Source organism: Polistes dominula, unplaced genomic scaffold (genome assembly GCF_049000335.1).
Source record: "Polistes dominula isolate Pdom_NZ unplaced genomic scaffold, Pdom_raw_medaka contig_27, whole genome shotgun sequence".
In the NCBI taxonomy this organism is placed as follows: Eukaryota; Metazoa; Arthropoda; class Insecta; order Hymenoptera; family Vespidae; genus Polistes; species Polistes dominula.
The window spans coordinates 3,270,396-3,296,456 of record NW_028300906.1 but is presented as its reverse complement, the minus strand read 5'-3'; the positions used below and the strand labels follow the sequence as shown (position 1 = coordinate 3,296,456).

The window sequence follows — 26,061 nt, the reverse complement described above, 5'->3', positions numbered from 1 at the left end:
CACTTAGCTTAAAAGTATAAAGATAAAAAAAAATAACATAATAAAAATAATAAACAATAAAATAAATTATACCAATAAGAAGATTTGTATATAAGAATTTTATCGACAAACACGTTATCGATGAAAATGAAGATAACAATGAAGATGACAATGAAGAACAAAATAACACACTAAGTTTTAAGTATAAAGATAAATAAAAAAAAAACATAATAAAATAATACAAATAATAAACAATAAAATAAATTATACCAATAAGAAGATTTGTACATAAGAATTTAAATGACAAACAATAAAGTTGACGATGAAAATGACTACTATGAAGTTCAAACCGCACACTTAGCTTTAAGTATAAAGATAAATAAAAAAAAAAACATAATAAAATAATAAAAATAATAAACAATAAAATAAATTATACCAATAAGAAAATTTGTACATAAGAATTTAAATGACAAACAAAAAAGTTGACGATGAAAATGACTACTGTGAAGTTTAAAACGCACCTTTAGCTTTAAGTATAAAGATAAATAAAAAAAAAACATAATAAAATAATAAAAATAATAAACAATAAAATAAATGATACCAATAAGAAAATTTGTATATAAGAATTTAAATGACAAAGAAAAAAGTTGACGATGAAAATGATGATGATGATGATGATGATGATGAACAAAAATTAAGAATAAAAATAATCGTAGAGAGAAAAAGAAAGATAAATAGATGTTAAAAGTAAAGAGAAATAAAGAAGGGTGGTAAAAGGTTGACGAGGGGGTAGGTTGGGGGTGGGTTGGGGGTGAACAGTTACGGGCGGGGATCGACTATGGGATGAGATAAAGCGTCGGCGCATACGCAGTCGCATATCTGGACCATTGGTAGAACGCAAACTCGAACATTAAGGTACGAGAGAGACAGAAAGAGTGAGAGAGTGAGAGAGTGAGAGAAAGAGGGGTAGGAGGGGCTGGGGAAGAGAGGAATGAAGAGACCGAGCGCAAAACGGGACCCGTAGAAGGCTGGAGTGATCCGCGTCGGCTCTTTCGGGAAATTACGAATTATGAGAACCAGTCGTGGGAAAAACATTTTAAACAACAACGACGACGACGATCAAACGACGACTACAGAGGTCGCCAATTTAATTTTTCGAATTCTTTTATAAAAAAAAAAAAAAAAAAAAACACACCATTTCATCGTCACCATATCACTCGTTTTATACGAAAAGGATCGGAACTTTTTCTTCTTACTTTTTTTTTCTTCCTTTTCTATCTCTCTCTCTCTCTCTCTCTCTCTCCCTCTATTTTGGGGGAATTTTTTGTTTTTGCCGTGAAGGAGAAAAATAATAAAAAAAAAAAGTTAACATCATCTAAGTGTTTGTTACATTAGTTTTGTGTTTGAAAGAAGAAGAAGAAGAAGAAGAAATAAGAAGAAGAAGATTCCAATTTATTCTTGGATTATTTTCAAGTGTCCTATCCGAAAATTAAGAACCTGAGGGAGAAAAAAAGATGGATGGTTAGAGAACATATCAGTTCTTCAACCCAGGATCGATCCCTAAAAGCAGCTTCGAGAGAAAGTGCCGTTGCTTGGCTACCTATCTTTATCTCTCTCTCTCTCTCTCTCTCTCTCACTCACTCTTTCTCTCTTTCTCGATATCTTTGTCTAACTTTTACGTTTTAACACTTCCTTTTATCTTCTCTTTGTTCTTTGAGTTATCCAAGGAATCCAAGAAATATCCTAAAATATCATCCGTGAATTATACGTGTGATCGATATCATCCTCATCCCCGTTCTATGAACCACCTGTAAACTGTACTCCGACTTTTGGGGATTAGATTTGTTCGGGATACACACACACACACACACACACACAAGTAATAACAAGTATTATTGATAATATCAATTTTTATTTATTTAATACTATTATTATTGTTTAATGTTGTCTCGTTAATACAACAACGTTAATTGTTCTTTTTTCTTTTGTTTTTCTATTTCTCTTTTTGTTTTCTTTTTTTATTAGAAATTTAAATTAATTTTTTTTCCATCATTCGTTGAAAAAGAGTGGAACTTTTTCTTTTTTTTTTTTTTTTGGTTGTATTTTTAATCTAATTTAGTTGTGTCCCTCGTTAAGCCGGAAATTTAAGTACGGAGGGGGGTTTAATTCACTTCTTCGTGGGAAATAACTAGTTCACCACACAGGTAATTTCATTTCTACCATTTATCTTTAAATAAGTGTTCTAGTTTTTATAAGCAGATATTATATTAGAGATTGGATATATATATATATTTTTTATTTTATTATTGTATAACAAATTGTATCGAAATTTGTTTCTTTTTTGTTTTCTCATAAAATTAAATCAATTTGTTTTTCAATTTGTTCAATGAGATTGATCCTCTATAGCTTTTTTTTTTTTTTCTAGAAAATTGTTATTTCGTTTGAAAAGATCTTTTCTTTTTCCTTTCTCTTTTTACAATTACTTTAAAAAAAAAAAAAATATATATATATATATATATATATATATATATATATATATTGTATATAGTAAAATGAAGCACTTAAACGATGAGAAAATAATATATTATCTTTTGCCATTCGTTAAGGTAATTTTCTACTCCAACGGGAAATAGGTTTTAGCAAAGTGTTGACAAAATATACTTGGTTCGGTCGTGTAACTTCAAAGTTACCACGTGACGGTCTTTTGCATACTCATAAACCCTTTTAGGCTGGAAACTAATGAATTTCGCACAATCCTTTGATCTCAACCAATGTGATTTGCCTCTCTCTCTATATATATATATATGTATGTACATATGTATTTATATACATATATGTACTACCTAAGAATAGTACATAACAAAGAACTCATAAAGTTGCAAAATTTCTTATATAAGTTTCAAAAATACGTACAAAAGAAGATTATTATATTCTCAAACGAATTGAAAAATTATTTTTCACATAGAATTCAATGAAAAATGAACTTTTTCAAAAACATTAACTTTGAAAATGAAACAAACACATTTTGCTTATTTTTCTTTTTCCCTTTAAGTGTGTAATTGCATTTGTCAAATGAAACGTAAGACGTTTTTATTAAAATCGATCGATCGTTCATTCGTTCATTCGTTCGTTTATGCTCGTAGGAATAATTTTGAATTTACTCTAAAAAGAAAATATATTATATATTCTGTTTTATCAAAATTTTATTATTATTTCCTTCTCTTTTTTTTTTTTTTTTTATTGATTTCTATGTTCACAGATTGATGACCGGTTGGACGTTGTCGTCGTTTTACATTGATCGGGATGAAATACTTGAAAGTGGCAGTGTTCACGTTCAACCTATTGATATGGGTAACATTAATAAATATATTTATATATATATATATATATATATACTATTACATTTAATTATTATTTTACAATTTATTATTAATACGTTATTCGTAAATTGATATTTTAAAGTATCATCGATGAGAAAGTGTGATAAAATCATTTTCCAATGATATCAATATGGGTAGAATTTAAATGATAATTAATCAAAGTATTACATCAATTTGATCTTATGAGATTTTGTTATTAAAAAAAAAAAAAGGTATATATTTGAAAAACGTTCAAGAGTCCCCTCTTCGTCATCCTCTTTAGTCCCCCCAAACGTCCCCTCTTTTAACATTTAATTCAAATAAACGTGTAAAAGAGAAAAGATGAAAGCGTTCGATAAATAGTCCGAGTGTAAGTGTATGCATATACGCGTCATTCGAGCGTAATAAAGAAGGGTGGTGAGGTGGGGGTGGGGGGATTAAAAGGGAGAAAGAAGAGAAAAAAAAGAAAGAAAAAAGAAAGAAAAAAATAAAATGGAAAAAATATGAAAAAGTCATCCCTGCACGTTCCCCCTTTCTCTTCGTTGTAAAAACTATTATTGTACGAAGTTCAGTTAACTGTGATCGATAATATGAAGGCGTATAAAAATAAATATTTTCTCCCTTTTCTCTATAGTTGGCTGGTTGCACTGTACTGGTAATAGGAGCATGGTTACTCTTGGAACCAAGCAAGGGACACCTCTTGAATCTTTTTCGTTCCCGACGTCAAACCTCACGAGACAATTGATTTGATAGCGTATAGTTTGGTTGGCCTTGGTTTCACCGTATTTATGGTTGGTTTTTTCGGTTGTCGTGCTGCCCTACGTGGAAATCAATGTATACTTGCCACCGTAAGTAATTAACTAATAATTTATATTAGTATATATATATATATTTTTTTTTTATTACTAAAACATATCTTTATATATAAAAATTCATCGTCACGTTGTTGGTTTCCAATGAAATTCAAAACTACAGAATCCATTTTAATGAAATTGTGTTTTTATTTTGTATGATTTTTTCCAAACTTAGAATGCAAATGAGTTTTTATCGCGATTATTTTGTATTTTTTATTTCTAATTTAAGGATCTAAAACAAAACATATCTTTATATATAAAAATTCATCGTCACGTTGTTGGTTTCCAATGAAGTTTAAAACTATGTGAAACCCATTTTAATGAAATTTTGTTTTTATTTTGTATAATTTTTTCCAACTTCGAATGCAGATGAGTTTTTATCGCGATTATTTTGTATTTTTTATTTCTAATTTAAGGATCTAAAACAAAACATATCTTTATATATACAAATTCATCGTCACGTTGTTGGTTCCCAATGAAGTTTAAAACTATGTGGAGCCCATTTTAATGAAATTTTGTTTTTATTTTGCATGATTTTTTCCAATTTCCATTTTGTATTTTTTATTTCTAATTTAAAAATTTGAAACGAAACATACACAAAAACATATCTTTATGTATAAAAATTCATCGTCACGTTGTTGGTTTCCAATGAAGTTCAAAATAACTCTCTGAACCCGTTTTAATGAAATTGTGTTTTTATTTTGTATGATTTTTTCCAACTTAGAATGCAGATGAGTTTTTATCGCGATTATTTTGTATTTTTTATTTCTAATTTCAGGATTTGAAACAAAACATACACAAAAACATATCTTTATATATAAAAATTCATCGTCACGTTGTTGGTTTCCAATGAAATTCAAAACTACGGAATCCATTTTAATGAAATTTTGTTTTTATTTTGTATGATATTTTCCAACTTAGAATGCAGATGAGTTTTTATCGCGATTATTTTTAAAATAGTTATTGCTAATTTAAGGATTTTATTATTTAGAGGTTATCTAAATCTCTTGGTACTGTAAGCTTTCAATAGATGGTGTTGTACTACAATTCAATTATTTCACGTATTTTCAAATTTACATATTGACATAACTAATCTTGCTTTTTATATTTTATTTTTTTTTTTTTTTGAGTATTATTATTTTATATATTCCATTCTAATTATGGTTGTTATAATTTATTAAATAGTTTATAGAATTATATTAAATCAACCTTTTATAATAATAATTATTGTTAGATAAGAAAAGAATAAATAACATTTGAGATCATTTCTATCTAACGAAAGGTTTTAAATCTTCACCTTAACTTTCCCCTCTCCACGTGTGTGTATAAATGTCAGCCCCCTCCCCCATTGGAAAACTATTATTATTATTATAGTTATATTTAATATTACAGAGATATACCACACATGATGATCGTTATGTGTCATGGTCAACAACAATCTATTTTTATCAAAACTCTGTTATGTTTTTACATATTCTGATTGATTTTCTTGATATTTTTCTTATATTTGCTCATTTATACTTTTCCATTTATATTTTTCTGTCTTTGATTCACAGTACATGAGCATGCTGGTAGCCCTGATCGTAACCGAATTGGTGACAGCAGCGATAGGTGGTTTGATGACTTATCGAATTCTTTCCGATTTGGAGGAAAGATTGTCCGATAAATTATCCAAGGATTATGGCCATGATCATACCAGTGATAATTCGTTCAGTCAAAGTCTTGATTTCGCACAATACAAGGTATGAACAATATAATTGAATTTCTCTGAAATAAAATTCAATTCAATTATTTCCTTGATCAATTTAACTTAGTTGCTAGAACTTAGTTACTAGAAATTACGAGATTCAAGTTTGTTATTTTAAAATAAATTAGTTTAGAAACATTAGATTTAGTTTTATTTTGAGATCTTAGATTTGTTCATTTGAAACTGGGTCAAATGTTAAAATCAAAATGACTCGTTTTAATTTGAAAATGATCTTTAACAATTGGTCGTCTCTGCATGTATAGTTCATTGTCTTAAAATTATAACCGATTAGGTTTAAATTATACCAATTGTATTATACATTTCGATTATTTCACGTATGAACAACCTTTTTCAACATGAAATGCATTTCTTCCGCTAGAAATATTCGCTTTACTTTGAAGAGTTCATCTATTATTATTATTATTATTACATTTAAACACGTATATATGTTACCCAACATACACGTACACGTACATTTACACACAAAGAATTGAATCTATTGTAGTTTAATTGCTGCGGAGTGCACAGCGACGAGGATTATAATGGTACAGCATGGTGGAGGGATGGACAAATTTCAGGAAGCAGAAGACAAGTTCCGCTAACCTGCTGCGTTCTCAAAAATATCGAGGTAATATTAATCACTAATTAATAACACCTATCTACGTAAAAAAAAAAAACAAGAAGTTAATTACGTGTACGTGATCAAATTTAAATGACTCGTTTAAAAAAATTTGCGATTCAATTTATTTTTATTGCTTTTTTTAATTTAATTTTTATGATAATTTTTTTTGCAAAATTATTTCCTACATTATTTTATACAAATGTTAAATTAATTATTATTTGACCAATCATTTATAAATTTATTATAATTATAATATAAGTTATAGGATTATTTAGCAATTAAATATATATTTTATTTCATTTAAAGTAAATGACAATATAAAATTTAATATTTATATTATTTATTTATTTTATAAATAAAAATTATATATAATATATAAAAATAATAATAATATAAATGTATTTATATTATATATAAAAAATTATTTAATTAAAAAATAAACAAATTATTAATAATCAATACATTAGATGTATTTATAATAATAATATAAATTATAGGATTATATAGCAATAAAATATATTTTATTTCATTTAAAATAACAAAAAGGGCAATATAAAATTTTATTAAAAAAAAAAATTATTATTAAATTAATTTTAAAATAAATAAATTTTAAATAATTAAAATTAATTTTAAAATAAATTAAAAAATATATTATTAATTTATTTTATAAATAAAAATTATGTATAATATATAAAAAAAAATATATATATATATATATATATATATATATTTATATTATATATATAAATTATTTATAATTAAAAAATTATATATATAATTAATTATCAATAATTAATACATCTGATGTATATATATACATAATAATAATATTTATTTCAAATTAAATTTTTATAGAGGATTATAAATCATTATACGAAATTGAATAGTTCACTTTTTCATGATTAACAATTTGAAATAATAAAAACATAATTTATGTCGGATATTTAATTGTTATTAATTATAGGTAAAGAATACAGGTAGTCCAATGAGCGTAGTCTCAAGAGTATTTCACAAAAACGTGAGTAAATTAATTAGAAGAGTGAATTATAAAATTGAGAAGAGAGAGAGAGCCTTGGTTTCATTGATCATCATTGATTATGACAATAGAACGAGAAACCATGGCTTCATCCACAACCGAAGGACGAAGCCGCGTGTCAAGTAGAAGATCAAGAAGGTCACAAGGGTTATCGGCACAAAGAGGTTGGTGTGGATGTAGATGTAGGAGGGTGGTTATTGTTTTAACTTAATGAAAAAGCACTAAAAGTATTTCTACTTGAAATAATCGACCCTACGTCATTTTAATTAGGGTTGCCTAGGAAAAGTTAGCAATTGGCTTCAGAGTGAAAGCTTCACTTTAGTTTTCTTAGGCATGGCTATGGCTGGTATTCAGGTAATTTATTATCTTACATTTTTTTTTTTTATTATATCATTATAGTAAATTAGTCAATTTTTTTTTTTTTTATTATTCCACATTTTTTTTATTACATTTTTAGATTTTATTATTATTGTATATTGCAATACAATTATTTCCCAAAATTTGTATAACCAAAATGCTATTTAAAATAACATTCATTTTTTTACACTTTGTATTAATTATTTTTTCAATTATATTTTCTTTTTTTTTTTAACTAATTATTTCATAAAATACAATTTTTTATTACTTTTGTCGTAAATGAGTTTGTTAAAATTTACTTCAATTTAATTTAGCAAAGGTGTTGAAAATAAACAAAATTTGGGAAACATTGTTACAATATATGTTTGTATTAGATATAAATTAAATTAATATTAAGTTGTTCGAAAAGTAATAACATTTAGTCGTATCAATGTTAAATTTTATTCCAAACCTTGAAATTATTTTACATCGTAGACATTTCAGACGTTATTTAAAACCATATTATTACGTTTCGTATCTGCCAAATAGCTTTATCTCTTTTTTGGCATCGTATCAAAAATGGAAAATCATATTGTACATTTTTTCAGTCGTATTTTACTCTTTTATTACCGATTAAGAGGGTAATAATAACGCTTGTGCACGCCAACGAGAACAAAAATATGTGTCGTTTGTTTTCGAAATTTCTGATTTGAAAATATGTTAGATATATATATTTTTTTGTTTTTAAGTCATTCACTTGAAAAAAAGAACGAGAATAAAATAAAAACATTAGCAAATGTTAATTGTATCGTAAAAACTTTGAAAGAAAAAAAGAAAATGGCTGAGAAAAATTGAATTTATTCAATTCGAGGATTTGCAATAGTTTAAAACATTTTAAATTATTGAATATTAAATAATTCATATATTTTCAAAAGATTTTATCTATTTTTTTGTTTTTAAGTCATTCACTTGAAAAAAAGAACGAGAACAAAATAAAAACATTAGCAAATATTAATTGTATCGTAAAAACTTTGAAAGAAAAAAGAAAATGGCTGAGAAAAATTGAAATTTATTCGATTCGAGGATTCGCGATAGTTTAAAACATTTTAAATTATTGAATATTAAATAATTCATATATTTTCAAAAGATTTTATCTATTTTTTTGTTTTTAAGTCATTCACTTGAAAAAAAGAACGAGAACAAAATAAAAACATTAGCAAATGTTAATTGTATCGTAAAAACTTTGAAAGAAAAAAAGAAAATGGCTGAGAAAAATTGAAATTTATACGATTCGAGGATTTGCGATAGTTTAAAACATTTTAAATTATTGAATATTAAATAATTCTTATATTTTGAAAAGATTTTATCTATTACTTTGTTTTTAAGTCACTCACTTGAAAAAAAGAACGACAACAAAATAAAAACATTAGCAAATGTTAATTGTACCGTAAAAACTTTGAAAGAAAAAAAGAAAATGGCTGAGAAAAATTAAAATTTATACGATTCGAGGATTCGCGATAGTTTAAAACATTTTAAATTATTGAATATTAAATAATTCTTATATTTTGAAAAGATTTTATCTATTACTTTGTTTTTAAGTCACTCACTTGAAAAAAAGAACGAGAACAAAATAAAAACATTAGCAAATGTTAATTGTATCGTAAAAACTTTGAAAGAAAAAAAGAAAATGGCTGAGAAAAATTGAAATTTATTCAATTCGAGGATTCGCGATAGTTTAAAACATTTTAAATTATTGAATATTAAATAATTCCTATATTTTCAAAAGATTTTATCTATTTTTTTGTTTTTAAGTCATTCACTTGAAAAAAAGAACGAGAACAAAATAAAAACATTAGCAAATGTTAATTGTATCGTAAAAACTTTGAAAGAAAAAAAAGAAAATGGCCGAGAAAAACTGAAATTTATTCGTTTCGAGGATTCGCGATAGTTTAAAACATTTTAAATTATTGAATATTAAATAATTCATATATTTTCAAAAGATTTTATCTATTTTTTTGTTTTTAAGACATTCACTTGAAAAAAAGAACGACAACAAAATAAAAACATTAGCAAATGTTAATTGTATCGTAAAAACTTTGAAAGAAAAAAAGAAAATGGCTGAGAAAAATTGAAATTTATACGATTCGAGGATTCGTGATAGTTTAAAACATTTTAAATTATTGAATATTAAATAATTCTTATATTTTGAAAAGATTTTATCTATTACTTTGTTTTTAAGTCACTCACTTGAAAAAAAGAACGAGAACAAAATAAAAACATTAGCAAATGTTAATTGTATCGTAAAAACTTTGAAAGAAAAAAAGAAAATGGCTGAGAAAAATTGAAATTTATTCAATTCGAGGATTCGCGATAGTTGAAAACATTTTAAATTATTGAATATTAAATAATTCCTATATTTTCAAAAGATTTTATCTATTTTTTTTGTTTTTAAGTCATTCACTTGAAAAAAATAATGAGAACAAAATAAGAACATTAGCAAATGTTAATTGTATCGTAAAAACTTTGAAAGAAAAAAAGAAAATGGCTGAGAAAAATTGAAATTTATACGATTCGAGGATTTGCGATAGTTGAAAACATTTTAAATTATTGAATATTAAATAATTATTGATTATTTTCTATTCTAACAAAATGAATATTTCATATTTCGAACAACTTAATAAATTATTTCTAATAATAATAATATTGAAAAATATAATAACCTATATATCTCGTTAGAGTGAACTTCATAAAGAAAAAAACCTAACCTATAAAATATTAAACTTTTAGACATTTGGTATAATAACTTCAGCGTTCCTTTGTCGAACTATTCGAGATATGCAAACGGATTAAATGCGAGCAACTTTGAAAGAAGATAAGAGTTTCTTCTTTGATTCTTAGAAATATCGAGGATATTTTATTGAAAGGAAAAAAAAAATAGGAACGGCAAGAAAAGAAGAAAAAAAAAACAGAAGAAAAAAAAAAGCTACGCACATTTTTTTCTCTCTTTCTCTGACTTATTTCTTCGCTACTATTCAAAAGAAGAAGAAAAAGAAGAAGAAGAAGAAGAAGATAGGAAAAAGGGAAGAAGAAGAAGAAGAAGAAGGGCAAAACCAGGACTACTATCTCCCGTGGGACAACTTTTTTCAAGGATATATGCCTATACGAAATTCAAGAACAGCTTCGATGAATAATGGCGTGAAAAAGAAGTTGAAAAGTGAGAATAAGATGAAGGAAGAAAAAAAAAGAAAAAGAAAAAGAACAAAAATTGTATTCGATCGAAGAAAAATTGTCGTCGTTGTTGTCGTTCCGAGTCATTCCCGTCCCTTATTTGTATGTTTGTTGTATAAGATGAACCAAATTTTTCTGGAACCAATGGAGATAACGAAAAAAAAGAAAAGAAAAAAAAAGGAAAAATAAGTAAGGTATTAAAATAAAAGAAAAAAAAAAAAAAATAAAAAAAGAGATTATGGAACCCGTTGTAAATACATAGACAAAAATACAAAGCGTTGTTAAAATCTCCTGCGTGATCATCCAGGTTCATATTTTTTCTTTTTCTCCTTCTTTTGTTTTTTAATTTTTTTAATCCCCATATAAAATGATAACGCAGTGAACGTTGTCGAAACAAATAAAAACAAAAAAGTAAATTAAAAAAAGGGTTAGAATTGTGAAACAGTAATTTGTAAATATGCAACGCCACCTGCATCAGTCGTTTCAAGTAAAACTAACCTACTTTTTTTTCTTTCTTTTTTTTTTTTTTTTTAATTCTTTTCAATACATATACATTCTTCTAGTTTTTTTTTTTTTTTTTTTTTTTTTAATATTATTTTTTACAATTTGCACAATTATTTTTAACATTAGGATGATTAAACAAAGATTTTCTTGATATTTCATTTTGTTAAAAAAAAAAAAAAAAAAAAAAAAGAAAAAAGAAAGAAAAGAAAAGAAAAGAAAAAGCAAAAAAGAAAATATATTCTATATATTTTATATTCACAAAATAAATATAAACAATTGAATCGACCGATTCCCCTTTTTCATCGTCATCGTTGTTAGCGTTCGCGCGCGCATCTACACACGCACACGTATAAACATTTACGTATTTACGTATCGCGTGTTTGAAAGTATATTTCCTACCTCGTAACATCATTTTTTATATTTATTTATTTATTCATTTATTTTTATTTTTTTTTTTTTTAATTTATTTGTTAACCTTTTTTTCCATTTACAAATCAAACAACCATTTCGTATTTAAAATGTGTGTACGTGTATCCCGTTTGAAAGTGTATGCTGTGTGTGTTTAATCGAACGTACGACGAAAAAAAAAAACGTTTATTGTACGTCGTACGAATAATAATATTAATAATAATAATAATAATAATAATAATAATAATATTAATAATAATAATAGTAATAATTAATAATAATAATTAATAATAATAAAATGTTTAATTAGGCATGACAATACTTAAAAACACAATCTTTTGATATTATTTCTAAATTCGCTAAGGAAAGTATTAACTATTTGTATATTTTATTTTATTCTTCGTTTTCTACTGTCATATTTTTAAGTACAAAAATATTTATGTATATAGTACATACATATATATCTATATATATATATATATATATATATATATATATATTGCGAATGTAAATTATAGTACTTTCATTTCCAAAAATTTGTCTTAATCAATCAAAGAAAACATCCTGAAACAAACCAATGAAATAAAACAACCTTTTTTCCCACATAAAAATTCACAAACACCTGGGTACCTTTAATAAAGAATATCGTCTCACTCAAAAAAGTGGGGAAGGGTGGGGTGGGGGGGGGGGGGAGTTTGTAAAAAAAAATAAAAAATTCAAACTCAGGGATAATGATAAACGTCACGTCCATTTAAATATTGAACCGGTCTGCAATTGGTCAAAAGTAATCCATCGTTTGAACAGATTTCTCGAAATTTTGCAACCTAGAATAAAAAAATGTTAAAAAAAAAAAAAAAAAAAAAAAAAAAACAAGGACTCTCTTTATCGTTTCATGGGGTCATTTTTTTGTTTTTCTAATTATAAAGGAGAGTATAATCTGTCGTCAACCTGATTAGAGGAGATTGGTACAGGAACCGGATCGATAAGCCAAGTGACAATCTCACTGCAGGGTGGCTGAGTAAGAGAACCGTGATAGGCGTAATAATGGTTTCCTTCTGTATTATGCAACCATGATAAAGGAAAAGGTGGTATATATACCTTACTACCAGGTTGTTTGATGTATCTCAAATTGTTTACTATATAATCCAAATAAGGATTATCAACAGGTATTATCTAAAAAAATATAATCAAATTTCATTATTTATGATCATTTTTTGGATTGATTATTTATGATCATTTATTTATTTTTTTTTGATTGATTGATCATTTATTATCATTTTCTTAATTGATTATTTATTATCATTAATTACGTTGAAAAAAGATGATACTATGACAACACCATCTTTAGCGTTTAGTATAGCTGCTTGAAAAGGTGAAAATAAATCACTTTTAACATGAACAAATTGCAATTCCATGGCATATCGAACATCATTGATCGTATGTTCACTTCCTTCGTTATCCGATGGTCCCCAATGGAACATCATTGAGTGAAATTTATATGTATTAGTTAAAGGACCCCCTTTGATTAAAGGATACGCACGATTTCCACACCATGTACCGCATACTATCACTGTTATCAATATAATGTACATTTCAATCGATTTAATTAATAATCATTTTGTTTAGGATAGGTTTTATTAAGGATAGATTTTCTTTTTTTGTCAGTTGTTTTATTTTTTGATAAAATAATTTTAAGTAAATAATTATTTTTTTCTTCTAAAGATTCGTTTAAATTATTAAATAATATTAATAATAATAATATTTTATTATGTGAAAAGTATATTAAATTAATGTATTAATTTAATTATTTATATATTAATTTTTAATATATTTATATATCATAATTTAATATGTATATATATATATATATATATATAATTTAATATATTATATTAATTTTTAATATATTTATATACTATAATTTAATATATATTAATTTAATATATTTATATATTATAACTTAATATATTAATTTAATATATTTTTATACCATAATTTAATATATATTAATTTAATATATTTATATACCATAATTTAATATATTTATATATCATAATTTAATATATTAATTTAATATATTTATATACCATAATTTAATATATTAATTTAATTAATTATATTAATTTTTAATATATTTATATACTATAATTAAATATATATTAATTTAATATATTTATATACCATAATTTAATATATTAATTTAATTAATTATATTAATTTTTAATATATTTATATACCATAATTTAATATATATTAATTTAATATATTTATATACCATAATTTAATACATTAATTTGATTAATTTAATTAATATTAATAATTTAACTCTTAGTTAAATATAATTGAATTAGAAATTGATTTATTTAATATAAACAAAAAAAAATTAGTATTTATTATAATAAAATTAAAAAATAACATTAATCTTGATATTAAATAAAAATAAAAATTAACCAGAATTTCCATCATTTGCCATAATCATCGAGCATGGTACTTCATCGTGACCGATCCATTCGATCTCATCGTATTCCTCGATCGCAATAGTTGTTGTAATATTAATCGGTGATTGATTATAACCATTACTTTCTGGATATAATACTTTCCAAGTATGAGGTCCATTATGTGCAACATATCCAAATAAAATGATCGGTGAATTGCATTGTTGGATCAACGAATTTTGAGAAAATATATGGGACCACTTGATCAATTCACTGGACAGCAATGCTTTTTCATTTTTTTATTTTTTATTTTTTTATTTTTTTATTTTTTTTTTAACAAAGTGTTGATCAAATTTAATGATTAAATTTAATTATATTAATAATTCGATCATGTTTCTCTCGCATACCTAAGAATATAAAGCTGCCGGACACTATCATCAATTCGGGCCATGAAAATCCTAACATATTTATTTTGTTGTTATCTCAATTATCTCAATTATCTCAATTATTTATGTTGCAATTATTATCAAAATAACTTGATAATTTGTAAATTATAATTCATGATAATTAACATTGATAACATCATTTGAAATACAATTATTTGAATAGAATAATTTTAGGTTAAATAATATATGTATATATATATATATATGTTCGATATATCGATTTCTTCAATTGTTCTTATGTCGTAAGATTGAAAGCTGAATCAAAATAGAATTCAAAATCTTTAAGTACTATGAATTAAGTATTCTAAAAAGTATGTCAAATCGATAATATTAGAAGAAAATAAATCAAGAATTCACGTAATCAATATGCAGTGCGCTGGTAAGATTATTCGATCAATGTGTAATATCAGAATAAAAAAAAAAAAAAAAAGGAAAAAAAAAGTAGCCTAATTCAACAAAACCTTAATCCCTTTTCGATTAAGGTGACAGTCCGAAATGGGGTCAATCTCCGGTTGATATTGACGATAATCACGTTCTTAGAATTGAATATCCACCCTTAACTATGAGTGGTCATTGGAGTCAAGATGGTTATGCAAATATTAGGAATACAGGTTCTACAGGTAAATTGTAATCATGAAATATTTGTATTGACACCATTTAACTTGATAAATTAATATTTTTTACAAATGATACAATTTTGTTCTTTTTTTTTTTTTTTTAATTTCGTTTCAAATTATTTTTGTGATATTTCTATAAATATTAATATAAAAACTTCATTATTAAATATATAATATTATAATTTATATTTTAACTTTTAATATAATTAATAATTTAATAATTTTTAAAATAATTAATAAATATATTATTATATTTAAATTATAATAATTATATTGAATAATAATAAATTATATTAAGATATATAATAATATTTAAATATATTATAATATATTATTAATTTAATTATTAAATTATTAATTTATGTTACAAATACATATATATTTTAATTTTAATTTTTATATTTTTATTTTACAATAATAATAATAATAATAATAATATTTTTATATTAATATATAATTATTATTATTATTTTAATATTAACCATAAATTGAATTGAAATAATAATCATTGAGATGCTTGAAAATATTGCAAAATAATAAATAAATTTATAATTTTATTTCAATTTTAGGATATTAAACGTTTGCAGAACTTACAACTTTGAGATATAATATTTTAATTATAGTTGGGATAACTTTGGAAGGTAATAGAAGTCCAGCAACAATTCGAGGTGGACCATTAGTAGACGACGTTTATGAACTTTCAGAAGTTGTTTTTCGTTGGGGCTCATCGAACTGTAAAGGTGCCGAGCATACTCTCAATGGAACATGGTTTACAATGGAAGCTCAAGTTTTACATTACAATCGTCGATACGAAGAAATTGAGCAATGTTGGGACAAAAGGGATGGTCTAGCTATCTGTTCCTATTTTCTTCAAGTTTATCAACTTCCTGCTTGGGATGAACATCCATTGTTTTCAAAGATCACTGATAATTTATATAAAATCACTGAACCTGATTCTAATGCTAAAATATCGCCCAGTACGTTTTACCAATAGTACAATTAAATTAACTTCAAATCCCTTTATACATTTTTCGTTGAAACATTTTTCTATTATTTTGTATTTTTTACAGATTGTTTGAGTTGGATGAGACAAGCTTGTCAAACACCTGGTTATTATACCTATACAGGTTCAATTACAACTTGGCCCTATCACGAATGCGTAACTTGGATCATATTTCCAGAACCTATAAGAATTTCGGAAAATCAAGCACAATGTTTTAGAATGTTAAGAAACAAGCAAGGAAATTTTATCAAAGAAAATTATAGGGAAGTTCAAAAACTCCATTCGAGAATAATATATTATATTTGTTGAAATTACAATATATATATATATATACTTTGACAATTATCAAAATTAGTACTGTATAATTTAATAAAACAATAAATATATATATATACGTCAACGATGAAAATAGATACATTAAGTATATCGATAAGTGTTAAGTTAACAACTTCACGAACCAATATGTGGTTCATGTAACAAATATGAAAATAGGTTAACAAAATTACAAAATGTTTAACAAAATTCTAAAATTGTTTAGGTCGTTAATTATTTAAATTACTTTTCGATTTAATTTCAATGATTTTGTAATAAACAAAATTATGCCAAAAAGATTGAAACACGATTCACGTAAAGGTTTGTATTAATCAATCAGAAACATTTGTGTTTTTTATTTTTTTTTATTTTTACTGACACAAAATGAATTGAATTTTTTTTTTCAGATGCTGATGCACCTACTATCCTTTCAACGTCATCCAGTGGTCCACCAAAGTGGAGGCAATCACCAATTGATTTGAGAACAATCAATACTTGGATTCAAAAGTTTCCACCTTTATTGTTAACCGGTTATTGGTTAAAAAAAGGAAAAGCAATTATAACGAACACAGGAAAAACAGGTTACTCTAATGGTTTTCATATAATTTGTTATTAACTTTAATATGTAAAATTGCTTATTGTTATAGTTAACATAGAATTATCGAATCAAACTATCGAACCTTATATACATGGTGGTCCATTGAACGAGGATGAATTTAAATTAAAAAATGTACAATTTCGTTGGGGTCCAACCGATTCTCGTGGTGCTGAACATTCTATCGACAATATTTGGTATAAAGGACAACAATTTATATTTAATAATAAATATTAATAACGCATTAGATAAAATGAACAAATTAACCCGTATTATATTCGATAGAATGCATTTGTTAAACCCTAACAAAATATTTTTTACTCGATTAAATTTAATCACTGAACAAGAAGATGACCAACCGATTTGTTAACATCCAAGGAAAATTTATAAATAAGCTAATAATGATTTTTTTTTTTTAATTTAAACATTAGGGTCTGTTAATGTGAGATATATACGAACTTATTATTTATATTATATCAAGATTTGTGTCCTTGATAAAATTTAATTTTAATAGAAAATAATTCTCTGTGATGATCGTTTTGAAAAAAAAATATTGTAATAATTAATTAATGTTATTCTAATGTTTATTTAAATTTAGGTATTCAATGGAGGCCCAAGCATTGCATTGGAATACCAAATATGGTTCATTAGAAAAATGTTATGACAAATCCGACGGTATTGCAATAATTGCATATTTGATGCAGGTAATAAAATAATGAATAAACTTTTATTTTTTCTTTATAATAAATCATTCGTATTATTAATTGTAAAATTTTGTTGATACAGGTAGTTGGATGTCAAGGAATGCCAGATAATCCTGCAATTGCACGTGTCACTGATAATTTATCAAGAATTAAGAAAATGGGTAGTAGTATAGAAGTCACTCCTGGTATATAATAAAAAAAAAAAGAAACAAATTAATTAATTAAAAGTATGTTAGGACGATATTTTATTATGGTTGATTCATTTTTTTTTTTACAGATTGTTTATGGTGGATGCTGCATGGTTGTTCAGAGCCTGGTTATTTTACGTATTTGGGTTCTCTTACAGTGCCACCTTTTAACGAATGCGTTATTTGGATTATAATTTCTCATTCCATTAAAATTTCTTCCAATCAAGTAAGATTCCGTTAAATAATTATTAAATATTTAATAATAATTCGTTGATTTTTGTCTTTTCTTTTTTGTTTTGTTTTTTTTTTTTTTTTATTATACGTAGATGAACGCTTTTCGAAGTATTTACGATTACAAATGGGATCCAATCGTGAATAATTTCAGACCGCAACAGGATCCTTGCGGTAGACGAATTTTTTACGACACAGGATTCACATCTGCCCACTTTCGTGATTGATTAATTAATTAATGAAAAAATTGATTGCGGCATTTGGCACTGAATTTATTTCTAATTCGACTTGTATCGTTTTTTTTTTCGATACGAATCATGAAGACCATCGTTGATTAAGCATGGAACTCGATCCGCCATTAAACATTTCACAATATCAGTTTCGCATTAAATATAAATTAACAAGTGATATTTAATTAATATATCTTACAGCATGACACTTTCTCTTCCAGAATATTACAAGGGTGTAATTGGTAAGTATAAAAAGAAAAAAAAATAGAATAAATTATATGACAATTGTTTAAAGTAACAAATAAATAGGTTATGTTTTGATTAATCTACCAAATTTTTATAAATATCATTACATTAATATTACAAATATTTAAAATTCAATGTATTCAATGTTAAATGAAAATGAGGGACTAAAAAGGTTTGGCAAAAAGTGGACAATCACCGATAGATTTGGATGACAATATAATTCGTCGTAAAAGATATCCAACGTTTATTTTAAATGGTCATTGGTTAAACGACGGAGACGCCATTTTAGGAAACGATGGAAATGTCGGTAATTAAGTAATCATTATCGTTGATTGATTAAAAGTAAATACGTTTATTTCCAAAATATATTGATTCAATGAAATATTCTCTTTCTTTTATTAGCTTATGTAATCCTTGGTGGTAACAGAATACCATCGACAATTACTGGCGGACCACTTTTCAACGACATTTATGAATATTTTATTTGTAACTTTCGTTGGGGTGAAGATAATTGTAATGGCTCGGAACATACCATTAATGGCACTTGGTTATCATTGTTTTTTTTTTTTATTCATTTAATTATTTCATTTTTTTTATTTTATTCTTTAGAAAATCTTTGTTCTAATTTTTTTTATTTTTTTTTATTTTTATTTGAAATTGTAGGTTTTCGATGGAAGCTCAGATGGTACATTGGAATAGAAAGTATCCTACATTCGATGATTGTTTAAATCGAAAGGATGGAATTTGCATTATGTCATTTTTATTTTTGGTATGTTCATTTTATTGTAATTTAATTTTCACGGTAAAATTTATTGACGATTTTACAACGTTTGCGTATGATGTCCCAGTTTTTCTTACCATCATTGACAAAACTCATACGAATCGTTTAATATTTTTTTTTACAACGTTTTTTTTTTTTTTAAATTCAGCACTTTTCAAACCAATATTCGTGTAATACATTTTTTGAATTAGTATTTTACACTAATATCAAATATGCTCGTATAATTTTGTTGATCAAAATTACTGGAACATTTATAAATTCGTCATGGAATTGTTCAGGTACCATTCGGACGATCGGAAAACAATCCGCAATTAGAAAAAATTACGGAAAATTTGAAACACGTTACAAATGCAGGATCCGAGACAAATATTCCAGCTAGTATGTTTCTTTCTTTTTTTTTTTTTTAAATAATTCTGAAAAGTATATCTTCCATAAAGAAACATATTATTTAGATGCATTATGTTGGATGAGATGGGCAACACGTTGCGAACGTTATTATACTTATCAAGGATCGTACAACGAAGGTTATTGCAATATTCTTGGATATCCTGAATGTGTTACTTGGATTATTTTTCCAATGATGATTAACATAAGTCCATCACAAGTAATGATATTTTCTTAATTTATTATTAATCATTAAAAACTAATTTAATTGTATTTTAGGTAAACGCTTTTCGAATGTTGAAGGATGATAATGGTAATTTTATTAAAAATAATTGCAAACAAATACAATTGTTAAGAGGTAGAAGAATATTTTTGGGTATTCAATAATCATACAAATAAGGTATAATAATAATAAATTTTAAATAAATTAATTATTTATAATATGTATATATGGTTCGTATTTTTTTAAGAATTCAATTAACATATATTAGCATATATAATAAATACGAAATAAATATTTAATATTAATTTTAATATTAAATAAATTTTTAAATATTAATACTAATATTTAATATTAATTTTAATATTAAATATATTTAAATATTAATATAAATATTATATAGAATATAAATTGTCATATAATTATATAATAATAATATATTATATTTAATTTTATAAATAATTTCATAATGTTAATAATTTAAATTATTATATTATATAATTATTAAATAAATTTAAATATTAATTTATTAATATTATATAGAATATAAATTATTATATAATTATATAATATAATAATATTTTATATTTAATTTGATAAATAATTTAATAATAATAATTAATATTATTATATAATATAAATTTTAATATAAAATAAATTTTAATATTAAATTAATATTTAATTTAATTAATTGATAATATAATAATATATTTTCTAATATAATTTTTAATTTATCTAATATAATAATTATGTTTAATAATATTTAATAATCTAATATAATATTTAATTTAATTAATTGATAATATAATAATATATTTTCTAATATAATTAATTATTATTCATAATTTTTATTGAACTATATTTCACATTTTAATAATACAATTTCTTTGTATTTCAGCTTAAAACGAAGTATCAATACCATCCAATCTGTTGTATGATTCAATTGTAGCAGAAATTTGATCGATTGTCTCAACGAGAAATTCACGTATACGTATGAAAAATATTTCCATGTAAAATTGATCACGAATATTATCTTTAACTAACAAATTCATTGTATTTTTAGGCGTGTATTCATTTATCGATTCGTTACTTTTACTTTTACGTTTCTTTCGTTTTTCATTAAAACTTTTAACAGATAATTCTGACAACGATAAATTATCCTGCTTAGATGATTTATCTTCATTAATTAAAATACAATTATTCGTGACAAATTCAGTCTCAATTTCAAAACGATTTACAAACGAACATAATAAATTATAAACAATTATATATTTTTGATCATTAACGTGATTAGATATCAATGATGGTTTCAATGATTCTTTGCAAAGATTATTAAAACGTAATAACATTTGTTGTCTACGTATTGGATTTGTTATCAACAAAAGTATACCACGTAAATCATTCAAAGATAAATTCCAAGTAATCGTTGGTTTATCGACAACTTTGCAATAAATTTCACGAAATTCCAATAACAAATTGTTATGATAATAATGATAAGGATTTTTAGCATTAAAAATATCATTTTCCAAATATAAACTAACGTATGCTGGTTCCGGTGGTTTTCTATAATCAACATTGGTTATTATTGTTTCAAGAATATCTCGAATTATGGAATCTCTGATGCGACGATTTAAATACAAATCAATATTGGAAATATTTAAATTGTCGAATATATTTTCTTTCATTTTTTCAGCGCACGACCATAAACGAAATATCAATGGACACTCGCATAATTTAGGATTCGTAAATAATCTCCATGATTCCGTATAAACGTTTGAATTACGTGGTAAATAAAATATTGTTAATCGTACGGTATTTCCTTGTAAAATGATACCGTCAGTTTTGTTGAAATAAAATGGACTATCGTTTTTAACAAAATATTGTACTTTCGATCGAAATGACCAATCTCTCCAATAATAATGAATCACCGTATTACCTTTGTTCTCAAATGTAATCATTTTTTCTGATCTTTCGTTTACCATACCACGAAATATCAAATTCCATTCGATCGGTGATTTATCGTTGCATCGATCATCAAAAGATTTGTTTTGAATGATTTCTCGATCCTGTATCTTCAAAATTATCGTCAAATCTGAATCGAAATATTGTTCATCTTCTTTTGGTGCAGTTATCGTTATTACAGGTATTTTATAAAATTTCTTGAATTTTTCCCTAGTTTTACCACGAATTAATAATTCTTTAGTTTGTGGTTTATTATTAATCAACGATGTTACAATTTTGTCATGTATTTCATTTTGACGATGTTTTTTTAAATAAATATTTCTTTCCCATAATGTTTTTTTCAACGATATACCATGCAAACCTTTTTCACGTTCGATTAATTCAGGAACATCGACGTAAGTTAAATTTGATTGAAAATTCAAATCCATTTTGATAGGTAAGATTGTTTTAATTTTGGGTAAACATAGATCATAGTGATCAGGCACGTTTATAGGAATCTTTTGAAATTCTTCTATAGGTTTTACACCCATGGAAGAAACGTATTCAATGATATTTTTCATTTCAATCACTGAACGTATTTTATCACTAGAATTGATAATTTGATCGATTCTTGAACGACCAGTTAACGATTTTATACGACGACCAATTTTATCTCTTTCGTTTAACCATTTTTTCCAATTTTTTAAACGCCGATCTTCAATATATTCATCCTGAGGAATATCCTTGATCAAAGGATCATAGCATGTCGTCGTAAGCATTGTAATACGTTTTTCAAAGAACTTATTTGAATCTTTTCTTTTACCTATTTTTCTTGCATAATCCATTTTTTCTTTTTTTATATTTATATTTTTTTATATACTTAAAACTTACCCACTCAGATCATTCAAGTTTTCTTAATTAAAATCTTTACCAAAATACACTTTTGTATTAGTTTTAAGTTAATAAGAATGAAAGGTTATAATAGTTTAGAAATTTAATTAAAAATTTTCATTATCATTTACTACTACTACTACTACTTCAGTTCAATATATATATATTTAATCGATATTTATTATCAAATAATATCGAAAACACAAATAGTTAATATAGTTAATATTCTTCAAACATAATGGAAGGTAATTAAATTCAATGAAACAATTGTTTTGGAAAATTCGAATTAAATTTAATTTTAATTTCATTTCAATTTCATTTCATTATCCTCAAAAGGAGATGTATTTTTCTTTTTTTCTTTTTCATTCCTTTGATTAACTTTTACAATTGATAGATTTTAATAGTTTTTGTTTGTTTGTAGATAACAGTGAGATTAATTTAGAAAATGTAAAATTAATTCAAAAACTGGGTAACGTTGAAGGAAAATTAGAATCACCTATCGATTTGGATATCAGTAAAATGACTCCTATTAATTTGCCTACGTTGAAATGGTTTTACTACGACGTTGCACCACGTAAATTAAAAATTACCAACACCGGTGACACGGGTAAAATCCAATTAATTCGACTAATATCAACGTATTATTCATTCATTTAATATTTTAGTTTAATGTGTGTGTGTGTGTGTGGTACTGGTGATAAACAATTTTCAAATAAACCATATATATATTTTACAATAAATCATTCACAATTTTAATGCAGCTGTTCTAAGCGCAAAATGGCAAATGGAACAACGACCATACGTCACTGCTGGACCTCTTAATGGAAATTACGTTTTTTCACAAATGCACTTTCATTGGGGTCAAAATGAAATTCATGGTAGCGAACATCGTGCCGATAATGCAAAGTAAGCTAACTTTTTTATTTTTTTTTTATTTTTTTTATTTTTCTTTTTTTTTTTATTTTTATGCAAAAATTTCATCGTAACAATTTTTTAATTGAAAGTACACCGATGGAGTTACATGTGGTACATTTTAATACTCAATATTTAAAATTGGAAAAAGCATTGCAACAACTTGACGGTGTTGTAATAATCGTTTATTTTATTAAGGTATAATAACGTTTGATAATTGAAATAATTGAAACGTTTTTGAAAAGAAATTAACGCTTAATTAACTTGACAATTATTTTTGTTCATTTTTAATTTCTTTTTTATTATTTTTTTTTATTTTTACCTTTGTACAGTTGCAAACACCACCAAATATATTTTTAAAGAATATAACAGATGCATTGTCATCTATTAAAATAGCACGTACGAGTATTCGTTTGGTACCAATTGTTTTAAAAAATATTATAAAACCTTTTAACGATGATTATTTTGTATATTGGGGATCGATTACATCGTTAAACAACATACATAGCATAATGTGGCTCGTTTGCAGAGAACCCATTGGTATATCTAAAGAACAGGTATTCAGAAACATTATTATATTAATTATGTCTAATTATAATATCAATAATTAAATTAATTCATTAATTTTCAATACAAAATATGATCAAACGAAATTCAATTCATAATTACAGATAGACGAATTTAGAAAATTATGCGACGTTAATGGTAAAGAAATTATTGAAAATTGTCGATCAATTAGTAATAGACAAAATAGAAATATTTTTCACGTTTGTCCATCTGGTTCTTTACATGCAACCCTTTTACCAATATCGAGAAAACAATTAGTTCAATCTAGCAAAGCTATCGCTGATTCTGAACATATTATTAGAGAAATTACTTAATCAAGTTAATTATTAATGTAATATATCAATCAATAATAATAATAATTTAATATTGGATAAAAATATTTCAAAGAAAAAAAATCCAACGATTTTATTTTTCTTCTTCTTCTTCTACGACGTCTTTTGATTCTTTCTTTACGTAAATCGCAATTAGGGTAAAGTTTAGCGCAATCTGCATCACCCAAACCAAGTATCGAAGCTTTTACAGATTCCAACATTGCCGACCATTGTGAATTTCTAGTAACTCTTCCTGTAATCCAGCTCATACCTAAACTGTAAAAAAACACTAGACTAGTTATCTTCATTATTCATCGAAAATACAAAATTCAAATTTTATTTATCGTCGATAATATCGCATCCTATGGAAGGTATCTACTTTATCGTCAGTAATAAAAACAAAAAGTATATTGTAAAATAAAAATAAGTATTGCAAATAATCATATGTACCTCCAAACGGGTATCCAAATTTTACGACCATCGTTGGTATTTTTTGAATATTGATTATCTTCGCACAAAATTCTGCGCAAACAATTAGCAGAATCTCTGTCGGCAACCATGGCAGCTTCGAGTGATCTTAAAACGTGATAAGATAATTCATTTAATTCCTGATTACTCGAGTAACTCATTGTAAATCCTTCGATGTTTCTTTTAAAACGTGTAGTACCATCCGTGTTTCTTCGAATTGTTGTTGTAGTTGATGCAACTGTCGTCATATTTTGCTATAGGAAATGTACAAACAGATTGTATGACATCATTAAATATAATAAATGGTCATAAAAGAAGATCTATAATAATCAAATGCCTTTCCCCCCCCCTCATCCCTCCCTCCCTCCTCCTCCTTCCCCCATATAAATACCGTTGCATTCATCAACAATTGTATGACGAATAAACCAAACGCCAAGAATGCTAATGCAGTTAATGCAATTTCAAAGAAATCTTTCAACGAAAGCTCATGACCCTTTTCTTTGTAA

At 25.0% G+C, this 26,061-nt stretch overlaps 7 protein-coding genes across 8 annotated transcripts; 5 read left to right on the top strand and 2 right to left on the bottom strand.

Moving 5' to 3' along the window:
• The first annotated feature begins 958 nt into the window (after positions 1-958).
• Positions 959-11,189, top strand: LOC107070914 (tetraspanin-11). The gene is given in 10 exon segments (XM_015329464.2): positions 959-2,183; positions 3,239-3,330; positions 3,973-4,047; positions 4,049-4,186; positions 5,749-5,934; positions 6,445-6,567; positions 7,526-7,579; positions 7,669-7,761; positions 7,868-7,951; positions 10,721-11,189. Coding segments are annotated over 9 exon segments (864 nt in total). The 5' UTR covers positions 959-2,183; positions 3,239-3,282; the 3' UTR covers positions 10,784-11,189.
• Positions 11,190-11,818: 629 nt separating this feature from the next.
• Positions 11,819-13,794, bottom strand: LOC107070862 (carbonic anhydrase 1). Its single transcript, XM_089179779.1, has 2 exons — positions 13,366-13,794; positions 11,819-13,246 (listed from the first exon to the last, which is right to left on the bottom strand). The coding sequence occupies exons 1-2, from the start codon at positions 13,663-13,665 to the stop codon at positions 12,992-12,994; spliced, it is 555 nt and encodes a 184-aa protein (XP_089035905.1). The 5' UTR covers positions 13,666-13,794; the 3' UTR covers positions 11,819-12,991.
• Positions 13,795-14,427: 633 nt separating this feature from the next.
• On the top strand, positions 14,428-16,886 carry LOC107070864 (carbonic anhydrase 7). The gene is made up of 4 exons (XM_015329406.2): positions 14,428-15,333; positions 15,437-15,574; positions 16,195-16,548; positions 16,642-16,886. Exons 1-4 carry the CDS (start codon positions 15,321-15,323, stop codon positions 16,881-16,883), a joined length of 747 nt encoding a protein of 248 aa, XP_015184892.1. The 5' UTR covers positions 14,428-15,320; the 3' UTR covers positions 16,884-16,886.
• A 189-nt stretch (positions 16,887-17,075) lies between these two features.
• On the top strand, positions 17,076-19,259 carry LOC107070865 (carbonic anhydrase 1). 2 transcript variants are annotated; one of them, XM_089179485.1, is made up of 7 exons: positions 17,076-17,207; positions 17,294-17,467; positions 17,534-17,678; positions 18,080-18,185; positions 18,268-18,346; positions 18,463-18,599; positions 18,700-19,259. In XM_089179485.1, the coding sequence occupies exons 1-7, from the start codon at positions 17,174-17,176 to the stop codon at positions 18,829-18,831; spliced, it is 807 nt and encodes a 268-aa protein (XP_089035611.1). In that variant the 5' UTR covers positions 17,076-17,173; the 3' UTR covers positions 18,832-19,259. The 2 variants fall into 2 exon arrangements, with proteins under 2 accessions (XP_089035611.1, XP_015184893.1); XM_015329407.2 differs by having other exon boundaries at positions 18,268-18,370.
• LOC107070866 (carbonic anhydrase 1) lies at positions 19,037-21,497 on the top strand. Its single transcript, XM_089179744.1, has 8 exons — positions 19,037-19,076; positions 19,253-19,387; positions 19,483-19,627; positions 19,744-19,849; positions 20,140-20,239; positions 20,314-20,465; positions 20,525-20,645; positions 21,364-21,497. The coding sequence occupies exons 1-7, from the start codon at positions 19,037-19,039 to the stop codon at positions 20,630-20,632; spliced, it is 786 nt and encodes a 261-aa protein (XP_089035870.1). The 3' UTR covers positions 20,633-20,645; positions 21,364-21,497.
• LOC107070867 (uncharacterized) lies at positions 21,222-23,251 on the bottom strand. The gene has a single exon (XM_089179484.1). It carries the CDS (start codon positions 23,249-23,251, stop codon positions 21,365-21,367), a length of 1,887 nt encoding a protein of 628 aa, XP_089035610.1. The 3' UTR covers positions 21,222-21,364.
• A 284-nt stretch (positions 23,252-23,535) lies between these two features.
• Positions 23,536-24,413, top strand: LOC149033405 (carbonic anhydrase 2). The gene is made up of 4 exons (XM_089179743.1): positions 23,536-23,542; positions 23,719-23,904; positions 24,059-24,203; positions 24,302-24,413. Exons 1-4 carry the CDS (start codon positions 23,536-23,538, stop codon positions 24,411-24,413), a joined length of 450 nt encoding a protein of 149 aa, XP_089035869.1.
• Positions 24,414-26,061: the final 1,648 nt, after the last annotated feature.

Coding starts and splice junctions, on each gene's coding strand:
- LOC107070862 (XM_089179779.1), bottom strand. CDS start 13,665: ATGTACATTATATTGATAACAGTGATAGTATGCGGTACATGGTGTGGA. Junction 13,247..13,365: donor ACGTAATTAATGATAATAAA/TAATCAATTAAG, acceptor ATATTTTTTTAG/ATAATACCTGTTGATAATCC.
- LOC107070864 (XM_015329406.2), top strand. Junction 15,575..16,194: donor TAGGAATACAGGTTCTACAG/GTAAATTGTAAT, acceptor TTTTAATTATAG/TTGGGATAACTTTGGAAGGT. Junction 16,549..16,641: donor TAATGCTAAAATATCGCCCA/GTACGTTTTACC, acceptor TATTTTTTACAG/ATTGTTTGAGTTGGATGAGA.
- LOC107070865 (XM_015329407.2), top strand. CDS start 17,174: ATGCCAAAAAGATTGAAACACGATTCACGTAAAG. Junction 17,208..17,293: donor GAAACACGATTCACGTAAAG/GTTTGTATTAAT, acceptor TTTTTTTTTCAG/ATGCTGATGCACCTACTATC. Junction 18,186..18,267: donor TAATTGCATATTTGATGCAG/GTAATAAAATAA, acceptor TTGTTGATACAG/GTAGTTGGATGTCAAGGAAT.
- LOC107070866 (XM_089179744.1), top strand. CDS start 19,037: ATGACACTTTCTCTTCCAGAATATTACAAGGGTGTAATTG. Junction 19,388..19,482: donor AGGAAACGATGGAAATGTCG/GTAATTAAGTAA, acceptor TTCTTTTATTAG/CTTATGTAATCCTTGGTGGT. Junction 19,628..19,743: donor CATACCATTAATGGCACTTG/GTTATCATTGTT, acceptor TTGAAATTGTAG/GTTTTCGATGGAAGCTCAGA.
- LOC107070867 (XM_089179484.1), bottom strand. CDS start 23,251: ATGGATTATGCAAGAAAAATAGGTAAAAGAAAAGATTCAAATAAGTTC.
- LOC149033405 (XM_089179743.1), top strand. Junction 23,905..24,058: donor TACCAACACCGGTGACACGG/GTAAAATCCAAT, acceptor ATTTTAATGCAG/CTGTTCTAAGCGCAAAATGG. Junction 24,204..24,301: donor CATCGTGCCGATAATGCAAA/GTAAGCTAACTT, acceptor TTTAATTGAAAG/TACACCGATGGAGTTACATG.